At 34.3% G+C, this 27,165-nt stretch overlaps 1 protein-coding gene across 1 annotated transcript in view; it reads right to left on the minus strand.

Annotated features, from left to right (window-relative positions):
* Positions 1-27,165, minus strand: part of asic4a (acid-sensing (proton-gated) ion channel family member 4a) — a 114,473-nt gene that overhangs the window by 12,853 nt on the left and 74,455 nt on the right. Inside the window, exons 2-8 of the mRNA XM_006636219.3 lie at positions 24,322-24,466; positions 23,347-23,474; positions 21,903-22,056; positions 12,023-12,076; positions 9,546-9,699; positions 5,107-5,198; positions 4,937-5,016 (exon numbers count right to left, since the gene is read on the minus strand). Of these exons, the coding sequence (XP_006636282.1) occupies positions 4,937-5,016; positions 5,107-5,198; positions 9,546-9,699; positions 12,023-12,076; positions 21,903-22,056; positions 23,347-23,474; positions 24,322-24,466 (807 nt within the window). The remainder of the gene's footprint in view (positions 1-4,936; positions 5,017-5,106; positions 5,199-9,545; positions 9,700-12,022; positions 12,077-21,902; positions 22,057-23,346; positions 23,475-24,321; positions 24,467-27,165) is intronic.

The raw sequence follows: 27,165 nt of genomic DNA on the forward strand, positions 1-27,165 counted from the left end.
TCCATATATACTAAAACTCCCCTTTTCACATTTCCTCAGGTTCCAAAGACTATTCAGTGATGACATACAGTAGGCCTTCATAACTAAACCCTCAAAATGCACTCTTTTTTGTCATTAACAGAGGATATCCTACACATGTTATTGACATGGCTCTTTGAGCCAAAAATACCTCTATTACTAACCCAATAGTAACTCCCAGACTCACAACTGCATTACATTGGTGCTGCCCTAACAACCAAACACCTTTTCTATTCCCAGGGCCATTAATAACAACTTCCCCATTTTACAGGATGACCTCTCCACTAGTACCCTCTTTCCTGACTGCCCCATCATCTCATATCACCGACCACTTAATATGGGCAACCTTCCTGTTTACAGCTCCTTTGACTGCCCACAGCAACTATCCACCACAGGTACTTTCAACTGCAACAGAATCTGTTGTTTTATCTGCAAATCTACTGTATATACAATACAACACACATTCAAGGCCCCTCTGGACGTTCCAGATCACACAGATGACATCATGTATTTCCAGTAACCTCATTTACTGCATCTTTTGTATCTCTGATGGTTTCCCATTTTACCTCTAATGGCCAAGCTCTTGCTGATCTGTCCATCTGCATTCACACAGGGGGGTTTTGAAAATTCTATTGCAGAAAGACATCCAAAACCAAAATTATCCTGAAACTTATATCACACCTTCCCCATCTCTAAATGACAGACTCATCTCCTTCTAAATCCTCTCTATTTTGACACCTCTTCTCCTGTACTCCTTGAGCTTGGACACTCATTGTCACCTGCTTCATGGCCTATTGCTCCGTCTTTTGTTCTCCCTTTATTTATCTGCCAGTTCTTCTCTGTCCCTTACTACTGAAGAAGGCTCCACAGCTGAAACATTGTGTCTCTTTGCTTTACCTTTCATCATGGAATAAAACTTCACCTCTTCCTTTGCAGACTACAAACGCTCATGCAGCTACTTACTTGAATTATTACCAGTATAAATTTCATTCTTGAGTGTTGAATGGTTAACACTGATTTAACAGTTTCATCTTCATCAGGCAAAATACTATATACTGTAATATCAATCACCAAGTTAAGATATAATGAAATATCTGTATAGCATTTATATACATTTCTTTCATTCTTAAATAAATATTTTAAAATTATTTCATTAAGAATAACACAACCTAATGAAACATAATTTTGAGATATAAAATTAAAATATACAGTGCTATAAAAACCATTATATTAAAGTTAAGATTTCTTAACTTTCTTAACTGCCGTAATGGATTATATAAAGTGTATTATTTTGAATTATATGAGAGGGTGACATTTTACATTGTAATAAAAAGATCAATTTTGTTTAACTCCGTAAGAATTGAAATGGAAGAGAATACACTATTGGTTTACTATTAAATAAAATGCTAATTTGTAAAGAGATTACATTCTTATATACAGTGAAGCCTTAATTGCTTAAAACAAATCTGCATAGGTACTTTTATACTTAGTTGTAATTATCATATTTTAAAATGAATGATTTGACCATTCTGTAACGAACAGTTCTTTACAGACCCTATGCAGACGACACAATCCGGGGTTGAGTGAAAAAACCAGGGGAAAAAGCCATGCAGGAAACAGGGATCAAAACAGGGGGCATGTCCTTTGGTGCGCTGGTGTTTGGGAAAGGTGTGGCCGAGGCAAACAATCTGGGAGAAAATCCAAGGGGGAATCCAAACGAAAGCAAAAGTCCAAAACATCCATCCAAAACAAACTAGATAAAAACTGGAACCGGGTCGCAGCTGGCGGGGAGGGGGGGACAGAGAATAAAACCTTAACAGGACCAGGCGCTTCCAGGTCCCGGACTCGCATGATACGGAGATCAGATGCAGAACCCAGATTAACGTCAGCGCCTGGCTTTTAAGGAGGACTGGGAACAGGGGACAGGTGCACAAAATCATGTCTGAAGTGAAAGGGCCAGAGCCCCCTTAAGGGGGAGGGACTACAGTTGTGACACATTCGTTGAGTACATCCACAGAATATATACTTTTAAGCAGGATTGCATTACCCCGTCTCTATATTGATTGTGTACAGTGTAAAATTAGATTCAGAGTTTTTAGAATCCTATGGCCAAAATTAATGTTATGATTAAAAAAAAATATTAGGATTTGATTCCCTTCCAGAAATATTATTCCTTCTTCTCAGATATAAAACTGTAATTGGCAAAAGTTATTTCTGTATTAGCAACAATTAATTATGGTCCCCTTATACAGATGCAGCCATTCAAAGTGCGCGGTACACACACGTACCGGAGGTAATTGGCTACGGCGTCGCGCATTGTGACGCACGATGACGCACGGTACCGCGGTACGTGATTGTTTGACCAACAGGGGCACTCGTGGTCCGTTGGTCTGTCATAGAAAGATTTACAGTAAACGTTTTTACTGTGCCCGTTGTAGTATTGAATATTTATATGGAATTTTACCACTGAAGAGAAATCTTAGTACCTGAGCGTAAAAAGAATAGGAGCATACTGCAACGCATGTGAAGGCCTTAAATGATATTAATTTTGGAACTTAAACATACAGTATATGGCTGGTCTCGGTACTTTAAAGAAAACATACACACCAGTATTCCATTTCTCCCTAAACATTTTAAGCATCTAAGTCTTTAACTAACGTGATACCGGTCAACATGCATACTTTTAGAATTTGATTAAAAGGGAATATAATATGGATTCGCATATCTAAAGAAATTAATAACGATATAATTATATTCATGTTGCAAAAAAACTGCAACGGACATAAAAACTCCCTTGCTTTTAACAGAGCGTTCCATAATTTCTAACTACGAAAATGATTTAAACTGCGACACTTATCATTCAACCAGAGCTTGAAATATCACAAGGATCCTCTAGAGCACAGCAAAGACTGTATTAAAAGAATCGCGTATCTCAAGAAATTAATAAGATATAATTATATTCGTGTACTGCGACAGGGCTGTGTAGGGCTGTTTCACCTCTGTCTTCATGTGACTCTATTCAAAAGCCATTTAGCAAAGAGGGGATGAGAAGAGTGACAAACTAGTACACAGTACAGTACTTCAGATCTTTTTTTCTGAACCGGGGAAAATCTGATCATGTTTCTCTATAACAATAATAAAAAACATTGCCACACCCGGACTGTTAAACCAACGCATTAGCACGTCAAAGCCCATTGTTTTGTCAAATAACTGTTTTGTCCCTTGATTTACTGATCTGCATTAATTACAGAAATCTAGTTCCTCCTCTTTGCAGACGAACTGGTCCTGCTGTCGCCCACAGAACAGAGGCTGGAGCAGCACTGTCAGACCTGGGCGCTGACAGTCAATCTGGACAAGACCAAAGTTATGGTTTTCCAGAAAAAAAGCCAGACCCCCATTAGTCTTCCTGAGATCGTCGGATTATGAACGAATAAAAGCATCTTATTAAAAACGCGTTTGCTTTTGTCTGGGTATTTACTTTGTAATCTGTGGTTTACATCTACTGTATTGTTTTGAGATGCCACTTTTAAAGGTGATATGTAAAATAAAGTTTTTTATTATTGTTATAGAGAAACATGATCAGATTTTCCCTGGTTCAGAAAAAAGACGATTAAAATCTGTAATCTTTCCACTTGTATGTCATCTGAAAATACAAGAAGTTTCTGCTTTGTGCTAAGACATTAACGAGTACAACCCCCCTCTCTGCGGGAGGGCTGGCTGTGACGAATTAAAGAGTTTTGCTGGAAAAACAGTGTTCAATTTTTCATTACTCACAGTCAGAAGGCGCACCATACTGAGGAAACTCTAAATGTTGGAGACAGTGTGGAAACCAAGGTAATCATTGGCATATATTCTGGAACTGTCCTAAAATAAGGCTTTTCTGGAAGGAGTTACATGAGGCCCTGGAAACTATATTTGAAAGGAATATACCCTTTCCATTTGAGGCTTTATATTTTGGTAAACTGGATTTTGAGTGGAGAGGAACTGACGAATATTTGTTTGGAATCCTTATATCAGCAGGGAAGAAAGCTATAACAAGAAAGTGGCTTCTCCCAGATTTACCAACAATGAATGATTGGATTGAATTAATAAAGGAAATATATACAATGGAAAAAATAACATTTTCACTAAAATAACAAATGAAAGAAATTGTCAAATATTGGTCTAGATGGGTTCAGTACATTAAACCTTTAAGGTCGGATTTTGTTGAGATACAAAATAATTGGTCTCCTCCCTTTTCATATTCATAAATGTACTGTATACATCTTCTTTCTTTTGAATGTATATAGTTTTGTTTAAAAGTTATATAATTGTAAAATATTAGGGGAACAAACAGGAATAGACAATTTTTGCCTGTGATGTAAGGCTGAATAATGGTGGTTTATATGTAAAATGGTTTTGTTTTGTTCTCTAAAATAAAACAATTAAATAAAAGAAACTGTAATTGACAACAATTATGTTAACATGAGTTTGAAGCATTTCATTGTAAATTTATTCTATGTTCTCTGTGTTTCCATTGTTGTATTTTTGTTTTACTTTATCTGTCACATTTTTTTGTAAAGGATCCTAAGTGGAGAAAGATAGATGACGATCCATAGAGTGCTGTCAATATCGCAGAAGATTAATACAGTAAAATCTTTATGTTCATAATGTAAGGTGCCTTGAAATCTCTGTGAATTGTGAATATGTGATTGTGGGACTTTTCAGAGAATATTCTTTATTTTTTACATCTTTTTTTAATATTTTAAACTTTATAACAATACATCTATATTATTGTTCAGTAATAACAGATAAGAAAGTAAATTAAGTGTTCTCACTCACTCCCCAATCAACCAACTCATTCTCCTGAACAGAACCATGAATCTAGTTTTGTTGAAAGTGAAAGCTGATGAAAGCTAGGATGCATGTGTGTACTTACCTCATAAATGTAATCAAGTATTTCTAATATTGTAAGAATGCTTGCACCAATAAACAATCCCATCTGACCTCCAATGTCACCTAATGAGCAAAAGATGACAAATATTTTAGAAAACTGAGATTAAGAATGAAAATAACCTGTTTACACACACACATTTGCTATTGACTTACCTAACAATCCTGCCACATCATAAGCTTTCTTCTGCTCTATAGTTTCATAGTTAAGGGCTTCAAAGAAAATGTCCAAAACAAGAAAATTGTCCCTGTTAAAAAAATATAAATGATAATACTTTTATTGAAATGCAACAACATTTTGTAAAATTACATGTTATGTAATATGAGGTATGTAACTTCAGCCTCTGAAATTCTTTCTTTACTATGGACATCTCACTGGACCACTTTTCAATTAATTGTATAGCTGTTTCCACTTACAGTATGCGTCTTTAACATGCAGTGTTCTCAGTTACTCCTGTACTAGTCAATTAAAACAGGTTTCATATTGCAGGTAGCGTGGTATGCAGTTTGTGGTTCATCAGGACATTTACGGGAGAATCTCTACGTTCAAAACATGAAGCTCAGTAGCTGAGAAGTGTAAGATACAAAATCTCCAATGCCTTTTTCTAATAGAATTCTGACTTAACTCCTTTCTCCAGCTGGCCATTGGATTTGGGATAATGAAAGCAGGACGTAGTGTATTGAAATCCATGATCTTGTCCAATGTTTTCACTGCTAAGAAGTGGCCTGTTATTAAGTTTTAATATAGAATGTCTTGTGAAGACTAATGTTTGGGTAATTAGTATGGTACTAAAAAACTGATTGTGTTACATCTAAAAGAAGTCTCTCACCTTTCTCCACAGTTCTACGGGCTTACTATGCCTTCTGTATCGTCTCTAGTTCCCTCAGCAGATGGTACTGTACCTGTATCCTTGACATGTCTTACATTGCCTTAGAATAGACTCAATATTGGATACTCCTTACAGTTTTTCAGCATGGAATTAACTTTACTTGTTCTTTTGAAGCCAATGTTGATGCATTGTTGAACCTTGATGATGGTGCTCCAAGGTAAAGTATAGTATAGGTAAACCTGAATTTAAAGAACTGATTGATAACCTTGCTCTGGGCTATGAAATTACCTTTTAAAAGACATTTCCATTTAATTGCACTGGAGTATTATCCAAATACCATGAGGATTTAATTGGTTGCAACTCCCTATCCATCACAACTGATATGTGGACAAGCATGGTACATTTTTCTTATTTTAACCAATCATTAGATTGCACACTAGAATGAAAGATGCTTGTGACAAAATTAGATGATACTCATGATGTTAGCTGAAGATGTCAGACAGTTTGATGTGACATCAAAAGTAGTTACTTCTGTGCATGACAACACAACAAACATACAAGACTTCAGCATTCAGAATAACCTGGGGGAAGAAAAGGTACTGTAAGGATATTAGCAGAGTGTGATCCTTACAGATTGCTGTACTGCACAAATGATGCAGTACATGAATATGTAAATAGTGTATATATAAACTGTATAGTAGTAGTAGATTGAGGAGCAGTTAGTTAGGCAGTGATAGAGTTAGTGTAGTAAGAGTTATAGAGCACTGTGTTCGTTCATAATTAAAAAGCTGTGTGATTAATGACCACCTATAAGAACACAAACAGAGAATATAACAGGTACTTCAAACATTACTAACAGCAGCAAGGAGCTTGGTTATTTCCCAAGCTTCAAATAATGGAAAATGGCAGCAAATTGTTAAAGAAAATATGGAATGCAGAAAGGGCACCACTCACACTTGCACAAGATGTTGGATAAGGTGGAATGGGTCTATTATACATTTTACTATCTAATAAAGTCTTATCTATCTCTATCTTAAATTAAGATGTTTTGTCTAACCTAGTGTAGATATTACAAGACTGATGAAGCAGCACTTGATCTCAGTAGTGCCAAGAAGAAATTAATGACTTATGTTCTTCCACTACTGCAGTGATATAAATGGAAGTTTAGTCCACCAGGTTAAAGTAGAAATAAAACAGAATTTAAGGAATTATCTGGAAGGTGTACAATTCTCAAATTCCTTGCAAAGATGAGCATCACAATCTATGGGAGAAACTGTTGTGTAATTTATCAGTTTGATTTCACCTGGAACAACTGAAAGACCCTGATGACCATATTATGCCAGTCCTGTTTGCGAAATATATTACAGTAACTATCCAATATTGCAGAACAACAATGAGTCTCTTGAATTGTTAATTTGTGGATATCAGTACACAATAAAAACTTACCGAGGGCAGTGTTAATAGGATGAAAGATGGAAATCTACTCTTCAAGATGTTTTGTAAGGAATCAACGATCTACACAATCATACACACTTTTCCTAACCTGGCTTCATGAAAAATCACACATTGAATATGCCTATAACTACATACCAAGCTCTGTGTTCAGCAAAACCCAAATCATACTGAACAAACTCCAATCTTTGAATCAAAGGTCATAGATTACAGTTTTCTACAATAACAAATAAAATCCCATACTTGGGGAATAGACTCTTGAACTTTTATATGTTTTATAAATTATTATCCTAATGTTTTTCAAAACCCACTGTCAAGCCACTTGCAAGACTATATCCAATATACCTTTGATATTTGGGGGGGATAACATTTTAAATAGGAGTTTCATTGCATTTTAAATAGAGCAATACATTGATGATTGTTATTTCCATACAACGATGTATTGTATTCCAGCTGCTATCACTCTATCCCAGATGGTTTGTATTTTTTTTAACTCAACCTTGTTCACCTCTAACAGTGTCCAACATTACCAAGTTTATGTACAATCTTTCAAAGTAGCATTATTGGTAGAAAGTGAAAACAATTTCAATGGACTATATATTTGTATGTTTTGCTGTGTAGCTAAGTACATCCAACAAATATTTGACCTTGTAGTTTTTTGTAAAAAACAGAATTACAATTGCAAGCACGTCATTTGTAGGGAAAAAATAATGTGCCATACTAGCAGATCCAATTCTTACTGAAGTCTGTTTCTCAAGGAAAGGAAGAGCTGATACTCAAGGATCAAAGGACACCAGTATGAATGGTTAACTACCACAAGCCAGTTTTCCAGTGGTGTCATTTTTCTGTTAACTGGTATTATTTTAACAGCACCTTGCTGTCCCCTGCTTAACTTGAATACTATGAGGCATTGTGTGTATTTTTAAACAACTTATTTGCCTGCATATACACAATTAAATCTGACTATATTTCACTATTGGTTGATAAAACTTTAAAGTACCTGTTCTCATTAGCCTTCATAAGCTTTCTGCAGTGCTCCAAATAAACAGAGTTCATCTTTTGATTCCTCCATTTATCTTTTCTTATCCAGTATTGATATCTTTTGACATACTAACACATTTCACATTTTGCTTTAAAGCCTGTAGTATTGGCATGAAGTTGGAATTAGGTATATTTACAACCTACACCATACATTTAAAGCAAAACTAAAACAAACACTACATAAACAATATGAAAAGTGAAAAAAGTTGTGCATCAATATTCAAAGACCTTAATATCTTTTTTTTTGCACATGTTGAAGTTAAGTACTTAGAAATAATATCCAGGCACCCCCTTTATCAGGCAATCCATCTCTTTAGCTGTGCAGGGAGGAAAGTACTTAGGGATGCAATTGTAAGGCCAACTGCAAATTTGAAAGTATTCAGTGAATAAAATGGGTACAAATGTTCAGCAATATACCAGGCACTCCAAAAAAGGAGCTTGTAGTGAACTCTGCCACTGCTTCCGGCTCTTTAAACAGTCAACTGACTAATTGTCTTCCTGCAACTCGTCAAGTGACTGAAAGCAGAAGCTCGTTACCCCCAGAGGATTCTGGGGAATATGGTCCTGACATGGCTATGATGCCAATCTGATGCCAATTAAACATGGTACTGTACATCATTCAGCCAACACCATCTCTACTATCAGGAATGATGATGGTAGAATTATGTTATAGTTCTGCTTCTTATCAAGAGGGACTTGGATGCTTTTCAAGACTAATAAGAACATACTGTACTGTACATGTAGATGAACATAGATGGAATAATATACGTAAATCTTAGAGGAAACTTTTGTTTTTTGTTTTTGTTTTCATCCTAACAGAAAACTAGGATGAAAAATCAGAAATCATTTTTCATCAAGACAATGACCCAAAACACACGGACAAATCTACGCTAGGCTTAAAGATAAGAAAGTAAATGTCCTTGAGTCACCCTGTCAGAGCATTGACTTGAATCACATTGAGAAACTTTGGAAATATTTAAAACTTTTAGAATTAAATGATTTTCTCCAACCAACTTGAGAAAGTTTGAGCAGATCTGCCAAGAAGAATGGACTAACGCTATAATGCATAACATTAAAGCTACTGAGACTCCTAATCAGATTTTATCATCTATAACATGTTACTGCTCTTATAATTAAATATATTCAAATCGAATATAAAAGTACAATAAAGACTCACTTTTTTAGTGTCTGGTAAATACTATTGAAAAGTTATTTATGCATGGTATAGTATATTAGAAACTATATAATTGTAAAACTATTTTATTGCAATACCTTATGTATTCTTCTGTTTTGTTGTATTTTTTTGATAAGTAGCGTGCAGATCCTTTGCTAGGGATTTTTACCATCGAAAGTTCCTTTCCATACCGCGTCAAGTTACAAGGTGTTTCACAGAGACATGTATCATCAGAATTCTTCTGAAAAACAGCTAAAATATAAAGCATAAGTATTGAGTAAACTACAGAATTACAGAGTCCCAACTATTATATACAGTACTAAACTATTACATATTGTAAACTTGTAAGTAATTATGATTGGTTTTCTCATGCAAGCAATCAGAATGTTTCACAACCCCACATAGCTTATTATGTATAATTATATATTAACAAATATACTATAAAATTTATATAAAAATATCCATTGATTATTCACTATGGGAAATTGATTTCCAATATACATTTTAGTAATTTTTTGGAGGTTGCTGCTTATGGCTTGACCTTTTATGCATAGGTTATATGTCATTTACAGTATAATATGTGATTATAAGGTCTTGTGTAGCATTCATGTGGGGATTATGGAGACATTATGGCGCAACATTTAAATACAGTGTTATTTATGGTATACTGTATATATTTTTAACGTATTCTTAATATCATTTCTGTTCATTAGGGAAAGTTAGAAAGGGCATGAGTAAGTGACCAGAATGCTAAAATCAAACACATATAGTGATTAGACTTCTAACAAGAACCTCTTTTCCCTTTCTTCCTCTGCTCTGTGGACCATCCCATCGCTTTTCCTCTTGACTCCACTGCAGCACTATCCTCCTCCTTCTCTTCAAAGAACCTCAGTGGCATGCTTGACCATCTCTTTCCTAATCCCAGCATATTTCTTCTCTGGTACATTCTGTGTGTTCCTTCTTGACTAACATTTGTAGGAAGTACCCCTTCACCCTCTGCATCAATTCCAGTTCAGGCCCTGGAACACTTCCACCCAGACTACTGTATCTCTCTCTTCACCACGCTACCTGCTAAAGCCATCTGCCAAGCTTAACTCATCCAGAATTTTGTGCCTTGCCATATTTTTTTCTCATGCTACTTCATTATTTGGGTCCCTTGTCTAGGTCTGTATTACAGTATGTGCCCAAATTTAAAAAAAACCTTAGAGAGCTAGAGAGATCAATTTATTGGCCATATACAATTTCTTGTATTAGGACTTTTTTTGCATACCCCAACTTGCTCTAAATGAGGCACACAGAGAGGGAGAGAAGCTTGGCGTCAGAGCACAGGGTCAGCCATTTACTGTATACAGCACCCCTGAAGAAGTTTTAGCTCCTCACTACTGTTGTCCTAGCTACCTGCTAATCTTTAGTCTCTTATCTCTTTCTGCATCCCCTATTTTGCCCTTTCTTCCTCTCTACCAGACTTTTTGTACATTTTCTCACACTAATTGGCAGAGCGGTGGCTCTGTGGCTAAGGATCTGTGCCTGTGGCTGGAAGGAGGCTGGTTCAAATCCCACAGCCGGAAGAGGAATCCTACTCTGTTGGGCTCCTGAGCAAGGCCCTTAACCCCAACTGCTCCAGGGGCACTGTACGATGGCTGACCCTGCGCTCTAACCCCAAGCTTCTCTCTCCCTGCCTGTGTGCCTGTCTGTCTCATGGAGAGCAAGCTGGGGTATGTGAAAAGACTAATTCCTAATGCAAAAAATTGATATGGCTAATAAAATTATCTCTTCTCTCTCTCTCTTCTTTCTCCACTCCTTCTCCTTGGGAGTGAAATGATCTACTCCCAAAAATCAGAACTTCAGTCCCTGACCACCTTTTGGTGATCATGGACTAGAAACATTTACAGTATATTGCAACCTTTTCACAGTGTTCTTAGCAAAAAATATTCTGCCATTTATATTGTTGAGATAGGAAAAAGACTGGCTGACTATTTCAGGGAACATCAAAAATCTCCACAAAGAGAGAGCTAATTTCTCCTCCCCAGGTCATAATTTCACTGACATTTTTCATTGCATCTACTTAAAAAAATATCAGAAGCTGAGGTCATCCTTAAACTTGCCCTTTAAATGATAGCGTAATTTCTTTACAGAACCTATCAATTCATTTTCAGATTTCATATTATCACATCTCACCACCAGACTGTTTGACCAGTCTTTCCGTGTCCATGTATTATATTTATATCTTTGTTATTCCTGTCTCTCTGAAGAATATTCTACAGCTGCAACTTTCCTTCTGTTTTACTTTTCTTAATGGATTTAGCCTTTACTTGTTCCTTTTTAGTTCATGCAGATCCACTATAACTGAACCAGAATATGATACTCATACGCATCTTCATTTTTGTGTACTAGATGCTTCCAAACTACAGATATATGTCACTTATTGTAGATTAAGATTGAATGTCTTTTTATTTTCACCTCTTGTTTCTTATTTTTAGCTGCCACCTTATTTTTCTAACATTTTGACAACATTTTTAACAAAATTAGTTTTCCATCAATCTTAAACACTGAAAAAAGAAATAAATTGGCTTACCCAGAGCTGTATCTACACAACTGATTTTCTCAGGGGTACAAATAGCTGCATCACCTAAAAATTAAAAATGACATTAATGCAGAAATGTAAATCTAAAATCATTTAGACATTGAAATTATGCAAAGCATTGATTTACTAAAAATTTGAGCTTAGAATTATTACGTTTCTATAACAGTCTTATCACATACACATTTTACATAAATGTCATGCATGTCAAAAAACTTTTTTATCAATTCAAACAATGCAACATCTGTATTTCTTTTGATATTGTTATCCATTTGCATTTGCTTCTGTACCCCAGAAAGACAAGAAAGTCTAAGAAATGCACTATAGCCATTAGAAATGGTCTGATGCCTAATTAACTTTTTCTATAAAATGATTTCACCACTATAATGAAAAAAATATTTAAATATGAGGATTTAATTTTAAGGCCATTGGACATTCATTAATTTTAAAGGTAAAGAAAATAATTATGAGTTGGCTACGGCAAACCAGAAATAAAAAGCTCTTTGATTATAGCTGCTGCACTAATTGTCACTCTAATTACTCCAGGGCAAGGGAGATTAAAATGACAGCAAATGTTTATTTTTAATTTTAGATATTTGTACTGATTCAAATTACTTTTTTCTGTTTTATTTATATCGGAGCCTTCCATAGTACCTATACATCTATACATCGATGATATGCTGGAATGGACTAAGAACAGTGAGGCCATTTACATCAAGGGCCAGAGCCAACTTTACTTCTTGAGGAGGCCCAGCTCCTTCAATGTGTGTAGTAAGATGCTGCGTATGTTCTATCAGTCGGTTGTGGTGAGCACCATTTTCTACGCGGTGGTGTGCTGGGGCTCTGGGATTAGAGCAGGGGATGCTAGCAGGCTGAACAAGCTCATCAAAAGAGCAAATTCTGTCATTGGGTTTGATCTGGACTCCTTCGAGGTATTGGCTGAGAGGAGAATGGTGTCCAAATTAATGACCATCATGGACAACGTCTCCCATCCCCTCTACAACATGCTTGTGAGAATGAAGAGCACATTCAGCAATAGGCTGATCCAACCACGGTGCAACGGGGAGCCTTATTTCTTGCCTTCTGCCATAAGACTCTACAACTCATCCACTGTGTGTCTGGGCAGGGGCAATATTGACCTGTTTTTGGACTAAACATAAATTCTCTGTTTATAGCTGTTTTTCCTGTTTACAACTGATTTATGTGCAAAATGTGCTGGGGATTTGTGCAATATATTTATAATGTGCAATACATCTTCTTGTGTACTGTACATTCTGGTTGGTTTTGTATCTTCTGTACTGTGTGCAATTCTGTATACTCAATTTATTTACTTTTCACTACACTTCTCACTGACTGTACTTACTGTATTGTATTGTTGTATTATTGTATCATTTCGTTACACTGTGCTGTGTTGACTGTGCCAGGCTGCTGCTGCGCTGGAATTTCCCTCACATGATTAATAAAGTATCTACTGTATCAATCTATAAAAATCAAACCTTTTTATACTTTCTATTAACATATATTGAGAGAGCACACATGGATGATAGGAGACCTGCAGTACCATTAGTATTATCAAATTTAACAGGCTGTTAAAAATGCTACTGAATTAAAGTGGTCTAAAGAGCTGATGCTCCAATATTTCAGGTGTGAGATTATATTAGAATTATAAGGAAAGATGAAATGAGGATGTTATACTGTTACTTTTTTATTTTGGTTAAATAGTTTTTAAGACCATATTTAAGCTTTAAAATACATTTTAAAAATGCCACATCATGATGAAAATAATATATCACTCACAAAAAAGACATTTTTGTATTTGTGAGACCATAACTGTAAAAAAAATTAATGCCTACTTAGGAATGTCTGCAAAAAGTGGTTGAAAATTATTGAACATATAAGTTTTTTATTTATGCGCATGGGAGCGATACACACAGAGATGCTTAGTGTATTTTTCTCAAAGTTATTAAATTAGAACAGTCCTTAAATATTTTTCTGTTTCTGTCATGCTTCCCTGTGCTTATCAGATTGGCAGCATTCCATGACCACATGTAGCATCCTCTTTCCTATTTGCTAACAATAACTTATTTTAATTCAATTGGTTACTTAGTTTTGCAGCACACATTTCTATATAACACAGTATAGAATTACATAGTAATCCTTGTGTCCAGCATTCTTTCATTCCAGTTCAAACCAGTTGAAACCTTATAAAATACTTCAGCTTGAGTAGAAAAAAGTATGTACAGTACCAAATTCAGAGACCCTCTCAACAAACAATTTTGTTATGAATTTCTGTGTTAGTTTCAGTTATTTTCCAGCCAAACTGTATAACAAAGGTTATACAATGTTTTGTTCAATAATTCACAAGTGTAGTGATGTTAGGTTTTTAATTTACTGTAACCATTACAAACTGTAAGATTACTTGATGACTTAAATCAGTTTTTTTTATAGTCTCACACATAGATTCTAAATATAACATATACTATTAATTTATATCAAAACAAAAACATGCATTACAAAAAAAAAGTAATGGAATATATATTATAAATGATCTGCTGTGACACACAAAGTTGATTGTTCACTCAGGGATAAGGAGAAGAGTTAACTTCAAAGTTAAAATATATATAGATTATCACATGTGTGATCATCTCCCTCATTGGTTTTGTCAGTCTCACATACTAATTATCAAACGTGTTTGTAACAATAGTCCAACTCTCGAGAAATATGTGAATAAACAAAAAACGTTTTACTTAAAGATCCAAAAGGTCAAATGTCCTTAATGAGTTCAAACTTCCCACTGATCAAACTTCTGATCTGGTCTGTGGTGCAATGTTAGTGAAATGGTTACTTCATTTCGTATTAATATGGAATGTTAATATGGAATTAGGTAACTGAAGGGAAATTTTGGTAGCTGAAAATAAAAATAACCAAATTATAATAACTTCTGTTAACATCTAATAACATCATTAACAATATAAATTACAGAATTATTAATATAAATGTAATTTACAAATATACTGTAGCTGGTAGAGGTTGCTAAAAATAATAATAAGCTAGACAACAGTATTCTACTGTATTCATAAACTTTCTGCAATTCTGACTTTTTTACCTTGGTCACTTGCTCTAGTTTTTTTGAAACCATTTTGACATACTTGCTTTAACCACAACTGTTGTAATGGAAAATCACAAATCAGAGTGACACATTGTCAGCTCAGTGGCCGAATTCTCTCTCTTATGCAAAAGGTCCAAGTTTGATTAAATCCATATTATTTATTGTATTAGAGAATTAGGCTTTATTATCCCCAAAAGGCAATTTATTAAAAGTACAACCTGCAAATTAGCGGATATTGAGCACAGACCATTATTCATGGCAGGAGAGAATTATAGTACTGAACCACTAATGCATCACTCTGTGTGGAGGAGCTAAATTAAAAACTAGAAGTAGTGCTGTTTGCATTACACTGCAAAAAGTATTATATAGCATATAGTACATACTATATATGCAGTATAAACAATACATTAAAATTACTGATGTTATAATTGCTTGCAGAGGAAGTGAAACCAAAACAACAAAAATTATATTAATGAAAACACTGAAGGAAAACGTGCATTAAACTAGAGAGAAATACACTTAAAAGAATATTATGAATCAAAAACATTTTTCATAATTATTATAATTATTGTGTAGTTACTGTGGGGAAAGTTTGGTTTTCTTAAAGAAAAAAAACGTTATATAGATCTATGAGCTCCAAACAACTTACAGTAGATGACTGTACTGTACAGATGCAGCCATTCAAAATGGGTGGGGTATTTCGCGGTATACTCTGGTGGGAGTGTCGTAGTATCACGGGGTAAATCGCGTCATTTGACGTCATGCCGGAAAGTATCCGGCATCACCTTTTAAAACCGCCAGGAGGAGCAAATAAAGCTTAACCTTTCATGTACAGCATTTGAGCTTTTAAATTTAAACTGTGTATTACAGCATGTTAATCATCAGTCATTAAAATGTTGGTATATTTTATGAAAGCAAGATTGCTCAGTTGGACAAAAGTACACAACCTACCTTTATCAGAAATATTTATGCATCAAAGCCTTAACCGAAGATATTACTAATAGTATTAATAATGAATGACTTTGGACAAGCTGTAAACTCAAAGTATAATTTCTTTAGCACATTTGTACAAGCACTTTTAATCTGTCCAAGCCCTACTTTATCAGGCATTTTCTTTTACTGCAACGGACATAACAAACTCCCTTGCTTTTAACAGAGTGTTTCATAATTTCTAACTACAAAAATGATTTAAACTGCGACACTTATCATTCAACCAGAGCTCAAAATATCGCAAGGATCTACAAGAGCACAGCAAAGACTGTATTAAAAGATACTTGTATCAGATACATGAGAATCCAGGCTTTTTTATCAACGCTTTCTTTTCCATATACCAGATATTATGGAACCACTTCAGAAGGGTGTCAGCCAGTCAGATTCCAGGAATCGGTACTTTAAAGAAAAAATACACACCGGTATTCCATTTCTCCCTAAACATTTTAAGCATCGAAGTCTTTAACTAACATGAAATAGCGTGTAAAAAAGTGGTAGTTTTAAGCTTTTCTGCTAATATAATATGGAATCGCGTATCTAAAGAAATTAATAACGATATGATTATATTCTTGTACTGCGACATTTCTTTGAAAAAATAGAATAGCAATATTATGGACAATTAATTGACTTTTATATTTCTAAATATCAGAACAAGATCGAATTTAAGTCATTTTAATAACAATGAATAGTCACCTATGCGTTACAATATAAACATTTATATTGATTTAAATCGCGTTTTGATTTAAATCGCAAACGGGGGTTTAAATATATGTGTTTTTTGATTCACAATCAGACAAATGCAACATAAATTGATATCTTTGTCTTCTAAGTATCTTAATAAACTTTCAGCATAGCTTTCTTCCCATTTAGATTTATTTTTCTTGGGATCTTGGGATCAAATGTGGAAAGATTAGATTGTAATCGTTTTTATTTTTTAAATACATTTTAGAAAAGTGTAATCTATACTAAAATGCTGTACACCACCTGCTATAAAGATACATATTGTAATACTTTCGGGCTCGGATAGGAAGGACACAAGAACTCAGACTTGCGGAGTTAAATCTCAACAAAACAACAACAAATCTCAATATCTTGTACGAATTATTCGTAATACAAACCAAAAACTCTCTCAAATTCCTCCATTTATCATAACCCTTTACCTTATGCAAAACCAAACCCTCCTCCCATCCCAGTTTATCCTCTTTATCATAAACAAAATCCAGCTCAATTTTCAGATTAAAGCATTACACAAAATCAATACCTCATCACTCTATACTCAACAATGATAATTCACAAACAGCCAGAACATGTAACTCCACATTCCCAAATAGACCACATTTCCATAGCCCCGCCCCTTATGCAAAACATCCCTCCCCTGTTCTCTCTCTCCGCTGGCGTTTGTAATCGTTTTTATTTTTATATAAATTTTAGCAAAGTCATGTATTTTAAAAATCTTAAGATTTCTATATTTATGTCTTTATTTAGTGGTTTCATTAGTGACAAAGGCTAAACTTTCTTGGAAAAATGTCTTTTATGTAAACCATATTTGCTATTAATTCATTTAGGGCTAGAATATGTTTATTATCTTCCAATGAAAGAAGGGTTCTTTTCGCCGTAAATGTCAGGTTTACATTAGAAGCTTGCCACGCCCGGACCGTTACACCAATGCATTAGCATGTTAAAGCGATTTCATTGAGGAGCCTAGCTTTCTTAACTAGTAAGTACTGTACTTTTGGAGGGGGGAGGTCTTTCGCTGGAAACCTTGCCCCCTTCTACTTTGAAAATACCTGTGAAACGGGTTTAATTCGTCACAGCCAGCACTCCCACAGAGAGGGGGGTTGTACTCGTTAATGTCTAAGCCGGAATACATCATTATATCTCATTTTGTATTTCTATTAAAAAATCGTTTGCCCAGCCTAACACTATTGTTGTTATTGTTTTTATCCTGTAAAGCGCTTTGATGAGCCACCTTTAAAGGCGCCATATACAATAAAGTTCATTATTATTATTATTGTTAATTAGCTGGACAGAGAGGTGAACATTATTACGCAGAAGACAAAGATAGCGATTTACGTTGCATTGTGCATTGTGCTGCTGTAATACAGTTTAAAATAATTTAAAGTCTAACCAGTATCAGCTTTATTTATGGGTTGCAATTTAAAAAAAGTCAAAAACCACACTCAAAATGCAATTTAGAGCTTTCTGGCAAGAAGAGACACCCAAATTAATAATGTAACATGCCACTGTTTGTGCATGAACAAGTTTATACTGCTATTTCCTTAGATACACGATTAAAAAATATATTTTTTATTAAGTTTTTGATAAAATACTTTTATTTACTCATAATCTGACAATTTCAGGAAGACTAAGGAAGGACTAAGGGAATTGTCATCTGTTGTTGAAGCTCTGTGAGCTTGGTGATTTTGAGACCACTTGTTATCCCAGGTTGTTTGAATCGCCACAATTCAAATAGAGAAAAAAGAGCTGACTGCCAAGATTTAAGATGTGGCTGTCAATGTTGGATTAAAAAAAAACAGGTTGCCTGACGTTAGTTGCATTGCTTGAAAAATAATTTTATTTCGAGAGACTGGATAAGTAATTCAAGTGTTTTTTTAACTTCCTGAAAAACAAATAATAATTTAACTATATGTGCAAATGTTTTATGATATGTCACTGTTGTGAATGTCTGTGGAGTGTATCTTATTTGCCTGTCTGTCCTGGCTGTACTCTCTCTCTCTCTCTCTCTCTCTCAATTCAATTCAAGGTGCTTTATTAGCATGACAGATGGGTATTTACTTTGATTTGAGATGCCAATTTTAAAGGTGATATATAAAATCAAGGCTTTAACTTGCTTTAACTCCGCAAGTCTGAGTTCTTGTGTCTGTCCTATCCGAACCCGAAAGTATTACAATATGTATCTTTAAAGCAGGTGGTGTACAGCTTTTTAGTATAGATTACACTTTTCTAAAATGTATTTAAAAAATAAAAACTATTACAATCTAATCTTTCCACATTTGATCCCAAGATCCCAAAAAAATAAATCTAAATGGGAAGAAAGCTATGCTGAAAGTTTATGAAGATACTTAGAAGACAAAGATATCAATTTATGTTGCATTTGTCTGATTGTGAATCAAAAAACACGTATATGTAAACCCGCATTTGTGATTTAAATCAAAACGCGATTTAAATCAATATAAATGTTTATATTGTAACGCATAGGTGACTATTCATTGTTATTAAAATGACTTAAATTCGATCATGTTGTGATATTTAGAAATATAAATTTGTTTGGTGCGAGTGAGTTTTATTTAATCTCTGACCCAGGGAAACGTTTTATTTTTTCAAAGAAATGTTTGTTAAAAAAAAAAGCCATGGCTCCAGCAAAATTCAAACACAGAGCGTGGGACGTGGGAGTCAGGAACCTAACCCACAGCGCCACCGGCAAGGTCATATGCAGAGTGCTGAAAAAGCACTACAGAAACATTATCAACAGACAATGTACAGCGTGTACTATTCTTGTGTTGCGGTACATGAATATAATTATATCGTTATTAATTTCTTTAGATACGCGATTCCATATTATATTCCCTTTTAATCAAATTCTAAAAGTATGCTTGTTGACTCCGGTATCACGTTAGTTAAAGACTTCGAAGCTTAAAATGTTTAGGGAGAAATGGAATACTGGTGTGTATTTTTTATTTAAAGTACCCAGACCAGCCATATACTGTATGTTTATGTTCCAAAATTAATATCGTTTATGGCCTTCATACGCGTTACAGTATGCTCCTATTCTTTTTATGCTCAGGTACTAAGATTTCCCTTCAGTGGTAAAATTCCATATGCCAATGCTAAAACAGGCACAGTAAAGACATTTACTGTAAATCTTTCTACGACCGACCAACGGACCACGAGTGCCCCTGTCGGTCAACCAATCACGCACCGCGGTATTTTGCGTCATCGCGCGTCACGATGCACGACGCCGTAGCCAATTACCTCCGGTACATGTCTGTACTGGGCACTTTGAATGGCTGCATCTGTAAGTCATTCTTTGAAAGTCATTCATTCAACTCACTAAAAACCTTAAACAAAAGGCTTAACAAAAATATTTTTGTTTTAAATACAGTTTATAAAGCTACTACATATAATATATTTTTAGCAATCAAAATCTAAAATAAAATAATCTGTTTTCTAATTACTATTTATACATAATCACTAATAACACTGTATAATGTATGTAATTAAAAAATATTGGTTAGTATTATTGTACAGCATGATCAGTGCAGGAAAGCACGAATGGGTTAATTAACATTTAATGTTTATTATTAAAATATGATTTTAATAATACTGAGTTGGATTCCATGTGCCACATGTGGTGTAGTGCAGTCCTGCATTAGATTATTTGAAAAGAAAATAAGGTGTTGGACAATTAAAATAAAAAAAATATATGATGCTTTTAAAAGTGGCTTCTTAAAGTGTTTTCAGGGTTAGAAAAAATGACATTGAAGACTGCATTTCTAAAACTTCAATGAAAGTAAAATGTGCACAGTAAAGTGTAAAACCTCCAATTTACAGTACTTCACAAAATAGACTAAATATGGTGCAGTGCCATATTCTGCAATTCAGAAAGAGGCAACAAAACTTCCGATTATGGTGAAGCGCCTCTATTATACTGTAAACCAGCAGGTTTTTGAATACATCTTTTTTAACACCAATTACTATTTACATGGGGGGAAAGACAGGTGACCAAATCTGAATGGCTGGATACTACTGTATTAAAGTAGTAAAAGTAGTAAAGAATTTAAAGTAAAGCTTAAATTCTGGTTTTAATTTGTTTTAATTTTCTATTTTGTAGTGGTAAATGGTTGTTAGGGACACATGTTGAAGAAAAAGATGAAGGAGAAATTGTGCAATGTGTAAAGCATGCAAAATGATTTTACATTTTTAATTAAATAAAGTAACACTAGAGGTAAAACAAAATAGTCCCCCAGTGTTATAATAAATGCAGGTAAGCAATAACTGTACATAGGGGTTATAAGTAAAAACATACTTTGGTATTCTAAGGTATCTCTGCGGTTAGACAGCATTACTTATTAATAGACAGAATTTATAAATACAGCTGTAGTGATATGAATGCTTTTTTAATTTACTGAAACAATTAGAAATTGGAACAGTAAATTGTGAGAGTGCTTTGACGACTTTAGAAATCAAACACAACACAGTCCAACAGTTAAAGTATCCTCCAAGAATTTTCCTTTTCTGTACTAATCAACCACCCGTGACTAAAACTTCTTACTGTATTATGAAACCACTGATTCACACAGCCATCTCCTTTACAGCTCCAAATACACTCTCCCTTTCTCACAGCTCCTCAGACCTTTTCATTACACAGTGATGACACAAACTTCCAAACCAAGCCCTTAAAATTTATTTTTATTGTCAGCAGATACCCTACAGTCTGAATTGGCATGGGCTCTCATCCAATCCAAAACCAGATTTCCCTGCTACTGTATATAGGAGACCCAAGTTCAATTCCTGGCCAATGTAGTGATTTCTTCATACATGTACTGTATGTCTCTTATTTGTAAAGTGTTTATAATGTGTTAAATGTATTATGTTATGTCTTTTACCTGCCTGAAAAGCAAATATCCTGTCAAGAACAAAAAGTAATAAATAACCAAGTATTATAGATACATATGCTTTATATACTTTGAAAGCAACAGTTGACATTATTAATAACATCAAGTATGAACTTATTGTAACAGAAGGACGTGTTACCTGGCATATGCATCATTCTGCATTTGCACTCTTTTATCACCTGTATCGACTCACACTTGAGCCTACATGCGCTGATGCTATAGGTATCGTACCCAGGAATCATATTTTCTGTAGCTGACCTGCAGTTTCCCCATGGCTGAGGTAAGTAAGTCAACTGAAAATAGAAAAATGGAAATAAAATAGAAAACCTGGTTGAAAACACTAATCAAAATACCATAGATTGTCAGCATCTAACACATATTTAATGTATTAAATACAAATACAAATGATTCCTACAGTTTAACATCAATATAGCAGAATACAGGTTTCCCTTGTCAACAACAGATTTGCTAACTGCAAAATTTGCTTATACATGGCTTTCAGCTTGCGGAAACATTTAAAAATTGTGTGGGTTCTTCACTAAGCACTTGACAGTATTGTCTTGCCTCCCTTATGCACTACATGTCACCACCTAGTTAGTCGAACATTTGTGTGTTTTTCACATTGGTATGAAAATGTGATCCAAACTTCACTTAAGAATGTTTCATATGTTTATCGCTTAGGATTCAAGGTAAATATTACACTTTACTATGAATTATATATGATTCATGTTATTGTATTTGTCATTTTCAAGGGAGAAATATCCGAGATATGTTCACCACTGATGAGTTGGTGGTATCCTATCCCCCTATCTCCAATATACTCAAGTATGTTGCCATCTGCGGAGCTTTTTCAGGAACATAATCCCTGGTTGGTAAAGGAACTTTTATGTTTTCAGTTTTTCTTAATTAAAACATCCAGAAAACCATCCAGTTTTCATTTTTTTCAAAATTCTTAATGTGCAATCTGATAATTGTACCAAATAAAGTAGGATTGAGAACAGAACTTTTAGACTCCTTTGTACATGACCACTAATCATCTAAAACTTTTTCAATGTAAAAAAGACGTTTTTCACAAATTTGTTATCTTTCTCATATTTTATTGTACAAATATAGTGTATAGATAATCTGTATCTCCTTCTACTACCTGGTGTATATACAGGCAAAAAAGAGAAAAGAATGCAAGCTAAAACGTTATTGAGGTACTGTCAAACACAAATCAGTTTAGTTTACAATGTCAATGATTTAGCTCTAAAAAGTCAGGACATCTATATTTGGATCAGTACTGATCTTATTTCACCTAACATTAGTTGTTTATTTAGGTTGGATAATAGAAAACACTTCTTTATTAAATGTGTGTGTGTCTGGAACATGGTTCCTAATCAGGTGGCAGAGGCACAATCTATCTTATTGTTATAAACAATAGTTAAAGGAAATTTAAGATTGACTTTGCTACTAAACTAACAAATGAGGAATGTGGGCTGAATGACGTCCTCTTGCTTGCAACCTTTCTCACATTCTTAAGTAGTTAGTGAAATACAACAAAAAGGTTAAGAGCTTGTGCTTAGATAAAGCAGTGAACATACCCTTTGCTCCTGACATGAAACAAATGTCTGAAATCCAGGAGAGACCCCAAATCCAAGCTGATGGATGTAAGGTGGTTCATCTTGGCTGTGTATTTGAACTCGTATCCCAGCTTCTAAAGATGTTTCATCTTCAAGACAAAACAGGAAGCATTCTTATTACCAAAAATGGAAATGGAATATTTGATTTTCATGATGAATACTGTATGTAGCTTCTCAAATCTGTAGGTATATACAAATCAGAATTTAACATTTATTTAAAAGTCCTTATTTAAAACTAAACTTCATTTTAGCTCATAGTATTTTTGATCCATACACTTTTTTTTACAGTTTTAAGCACTGATAACATATTGTTTTATCTGGAAATTGCAAAATACATATGAAATACTATAGTGCTCAAGAACTAAGATGACAGATTATATATAAGTTAGTCAACTTGACCTGCCTTGGGTTTTAAATAATCTTTTATATCCAATGTTATGTTTAACTACATTTACTTAAAGAGTAACAAAGTACCATAATTGATTGTTGTTTTGGTGATATGTCTTAATAAATTGGACTTAAGACTCAATGATAAAAAAATATTACTTGAGAGGGGTGTCAGTATTAGATTTTCAGTAATGATCAAATAATAACCATTCCTTAAGTATAAACATATCTTTTAAGCTATAAGAACTATAAGCATACAAGGCCCCGATCACAGAAACTAATAAACTGTCAAAAATATAGTTCAGGGTGCTTATTTGATCAGATTACCCTGTGCTGTGAATAGATCGTATCCTTTTTACAGTATATCTAGAAACCATAACATAAGATAACATAAGAGATATTCTCCCTTCTTAAGATAAGGAAGTGTGCAAAACACCTTAACAATATATAAATTGAAAGTATATCTGGTTGCAGGTAAAAAAGAAAAACGATGTACAATTCTTCATAACAATACAGTATATTTTACAGTTATCCAAAAAGGTGTCTTACTTGTCTCCTTCCAAATGGGCAAATATTCATCTTGCTGAATATCCAGCATTATCTCAAGTCCATTGCCCATACCCCCTTGCTTAGTTTTCTTAGTTGAATTCCTGAAAGCATTGAAAGTGTAACATTTCCCATATCTTGTGTAAACCTGCAAAACAAAAAAGTTTAGATTAAAGATTATTATTCTGAAAAAATATTAAATTTAATGTAAGTTTGATGTTAAAATACTAAAATATATATGGACATGTATACTGTATGTACAGTTCCTGGTTTTTGTTGTTCTAAAATCTGTTTCCTAACTTTTTTCATAAAGTGTTAATACAATACAGAGAAACTCCATTAACTATATAACCACTGTAAAGTACATTTTAAGGAGAACTCAATTAGATTCAGCTTTTAAAGCTGTCAGAGTTTCTGACAGATTTCAAGGCAGTTTGACCTGGGTTGTTTAAGATGAGAGAGTAAAGCTTCCTTATATTCTATCAGCATCAGTTTATAAAAAACTGAATTTGTTTTGTGAAGCACAAAATTCCCACTAACATGCACAAATATTATAATAATCATGAATAATACACTATCCATGTGCCACTCCAGCAGAGGCCACTGTAACACAGACAACACAGAAAGCACTGTTCACAGCAATCTTAGACAACAACAATGAAACATTAGTTATTCGGGGATGTCAAGTTTTACAAGATGAAAAACTGAAGACATAATCTAGTTGGAATATATAATGTATCATAGATTATCCTTTTTAAACTACATTGAGATCAATTAGTTTCTAAAATACAAGAGAAGAATTATATATTTAAGAATTCATTAGCTGCATTCATAAGAATGATACAAATAATAAGTGAGAATTTGGACAAACTCTATGAACTTGAATTATAGAAGAAAACAAATAAGATTATATTTGCCTAAATGTACTTTATTATAATGTCTACATTATTCACATATACTTAATTAAATATATTTAATACTTTAGCACAGTGGTTCTCAAACTGTGGTACGTGTACCTGCAGTGGTACGCGGAGTGCCGACAGGTGGTATGCCAAATGACGCTGAAACTGTGTTGTGTGTGCCGGAAAATTGGGACTGGTTTTCATATTTTGTATTGACTGGATAAAATGTGTCGGAGTTTGTACAGACGGTGCTAGAGCAATAACAAGCCAACATAACGGTGTAGTTGCACGAATTAGGGAGGTTGCTCCAGAAATGAATGGATGCATTGCAACATCCACTGCGAGACCTTTGCCGTCAAGAAAATGCCTGACGATTTAAAATCTGTTAGACTCTGTTTTGAATTGTATCAAGGCTCGAAAAATTAATTCACATCTGCTTTGCTCGACTAAACAGGCTCACCCTTCTTACTGAAATGGTGCTTTTTAAATTATTTTTATTTGTTGTTGTTACTGTTTTTTTTCTGTAAAACACTTTGAGAAGCCACCTTTAAATCGCGGTCACCGAGGACCACTCCTGTCTCCCCAGATGACACTTTTTATTTTAAGATAAACACAAGATAAAGAAAATTTGTTTGAAACCGCTCCACAAATTTCTCACATGCACGTATTCTCAAATATCACAACAAAACCATAAAGTTTGTTTCCACAGACATGACACTATTATGCAATAAACCAATAAATTAATGAACTAGCAGAATCCCAATAAAAACACACAGCAACCCAGCAAGCACAGCATGTCAATATCATACATTTTTACCAACAAAACCGCAAAAGCAAAAACCAGCAAATATACAGTATATATATATCCCATGTTTTTACCTTATTCTGGAGCATGATATATATCCAAAATAACCCAGACTAGTTTATCTCAAGAGCTAGAGACTAGTAAACATTATTGATTACGTAGTAAATGTTTGAAGAACGAGCACCAGAAATAAGGCGATTTGATTGGTAAAAACCGCTGTCATTCATTGTATTTTCAGCCATTCAGAGCCCTTAGGGGGTGAGACTTCCTCTAGAAGCTTCAGGCTGCATTTTTAGCTGTCAATCATTGACTCAGAAGGGGTAATCAATCAGTTTTTTATCAGTTTCTTATCAGTGCTCCTTTTTTTCACACCAGAAGGCAACTCTGAGGTTTTTTTTCATTGCATAACAGCAGATAAAGGCTCTCTAGCAGTGTCTTAAGGTTTTTATAGCAATTGCAATGGTTTTTATTCGTATTATTTTCAAGATTTTTATGATTTGTTATTATAGGCGTGAAATTTCATTCCAGGTCCAGTCTTCACAAAACATGATGTAGAATTTTTTCTAATTGATCAATTTGTCCCAAATTTTTATCCAAGGTACTAGCCACCTAGAACAAGGCTTTCAAATCATTCCCATGTTTTTTTTGTTTTTGTTTTTATATGTTTGTCTGCTGAGTGGACACATTAAGAAATATAAGAAATTCACACTCAAAGCCAAGGGGGTTAGCTTCAATTTAAGACCTGAACCAGGCTCCTGCTATGTTCTGCTGCAGAGATTTAACAAATGTTTAAGGGGGAGGAAATTCCAGGCGGACCAATATGTCACTGGTAGTAAAAGGTTAAAGGCACTAAATCAAACAAAGTTTATTATTATAGTGATAGGGACAAGACTCAGGCTTGAACCCAAGACACCTGGATCACAAACCTCAACTTGTGCTCAAATGAGCATCTCTGCTAGTTGATGTATTCAGAAGCTACTGTACAGCATACAGTATGTTTTATGTGAACATACAATATTTACAGACGTTTAGGTAGTCAAAACAGTACAAGTAATATTAAAATATACTAGACAGCATGCATATATATACAGTATCTAAGAGTTTAACATAAAACTATAATAAAGTTGTGATTTTGGTTAA

The sequence above is a fragment of the Lepisosteus oculatus genome, chromosome 12, assembly GCF_040954835.1.
Source record: "Lepisosteus oculatus isolate fLepOcu1 chromosome 12, fLepOcu1.hap2, whole genome shotgun sequence".
NCBI classification, from domain to species: Eukaryota; Metazoa; Chordata; class Actinopteri; order Semionotiformes; family Lepisosteidae; genus Lepisosteus; species Lepisosteus oculatus.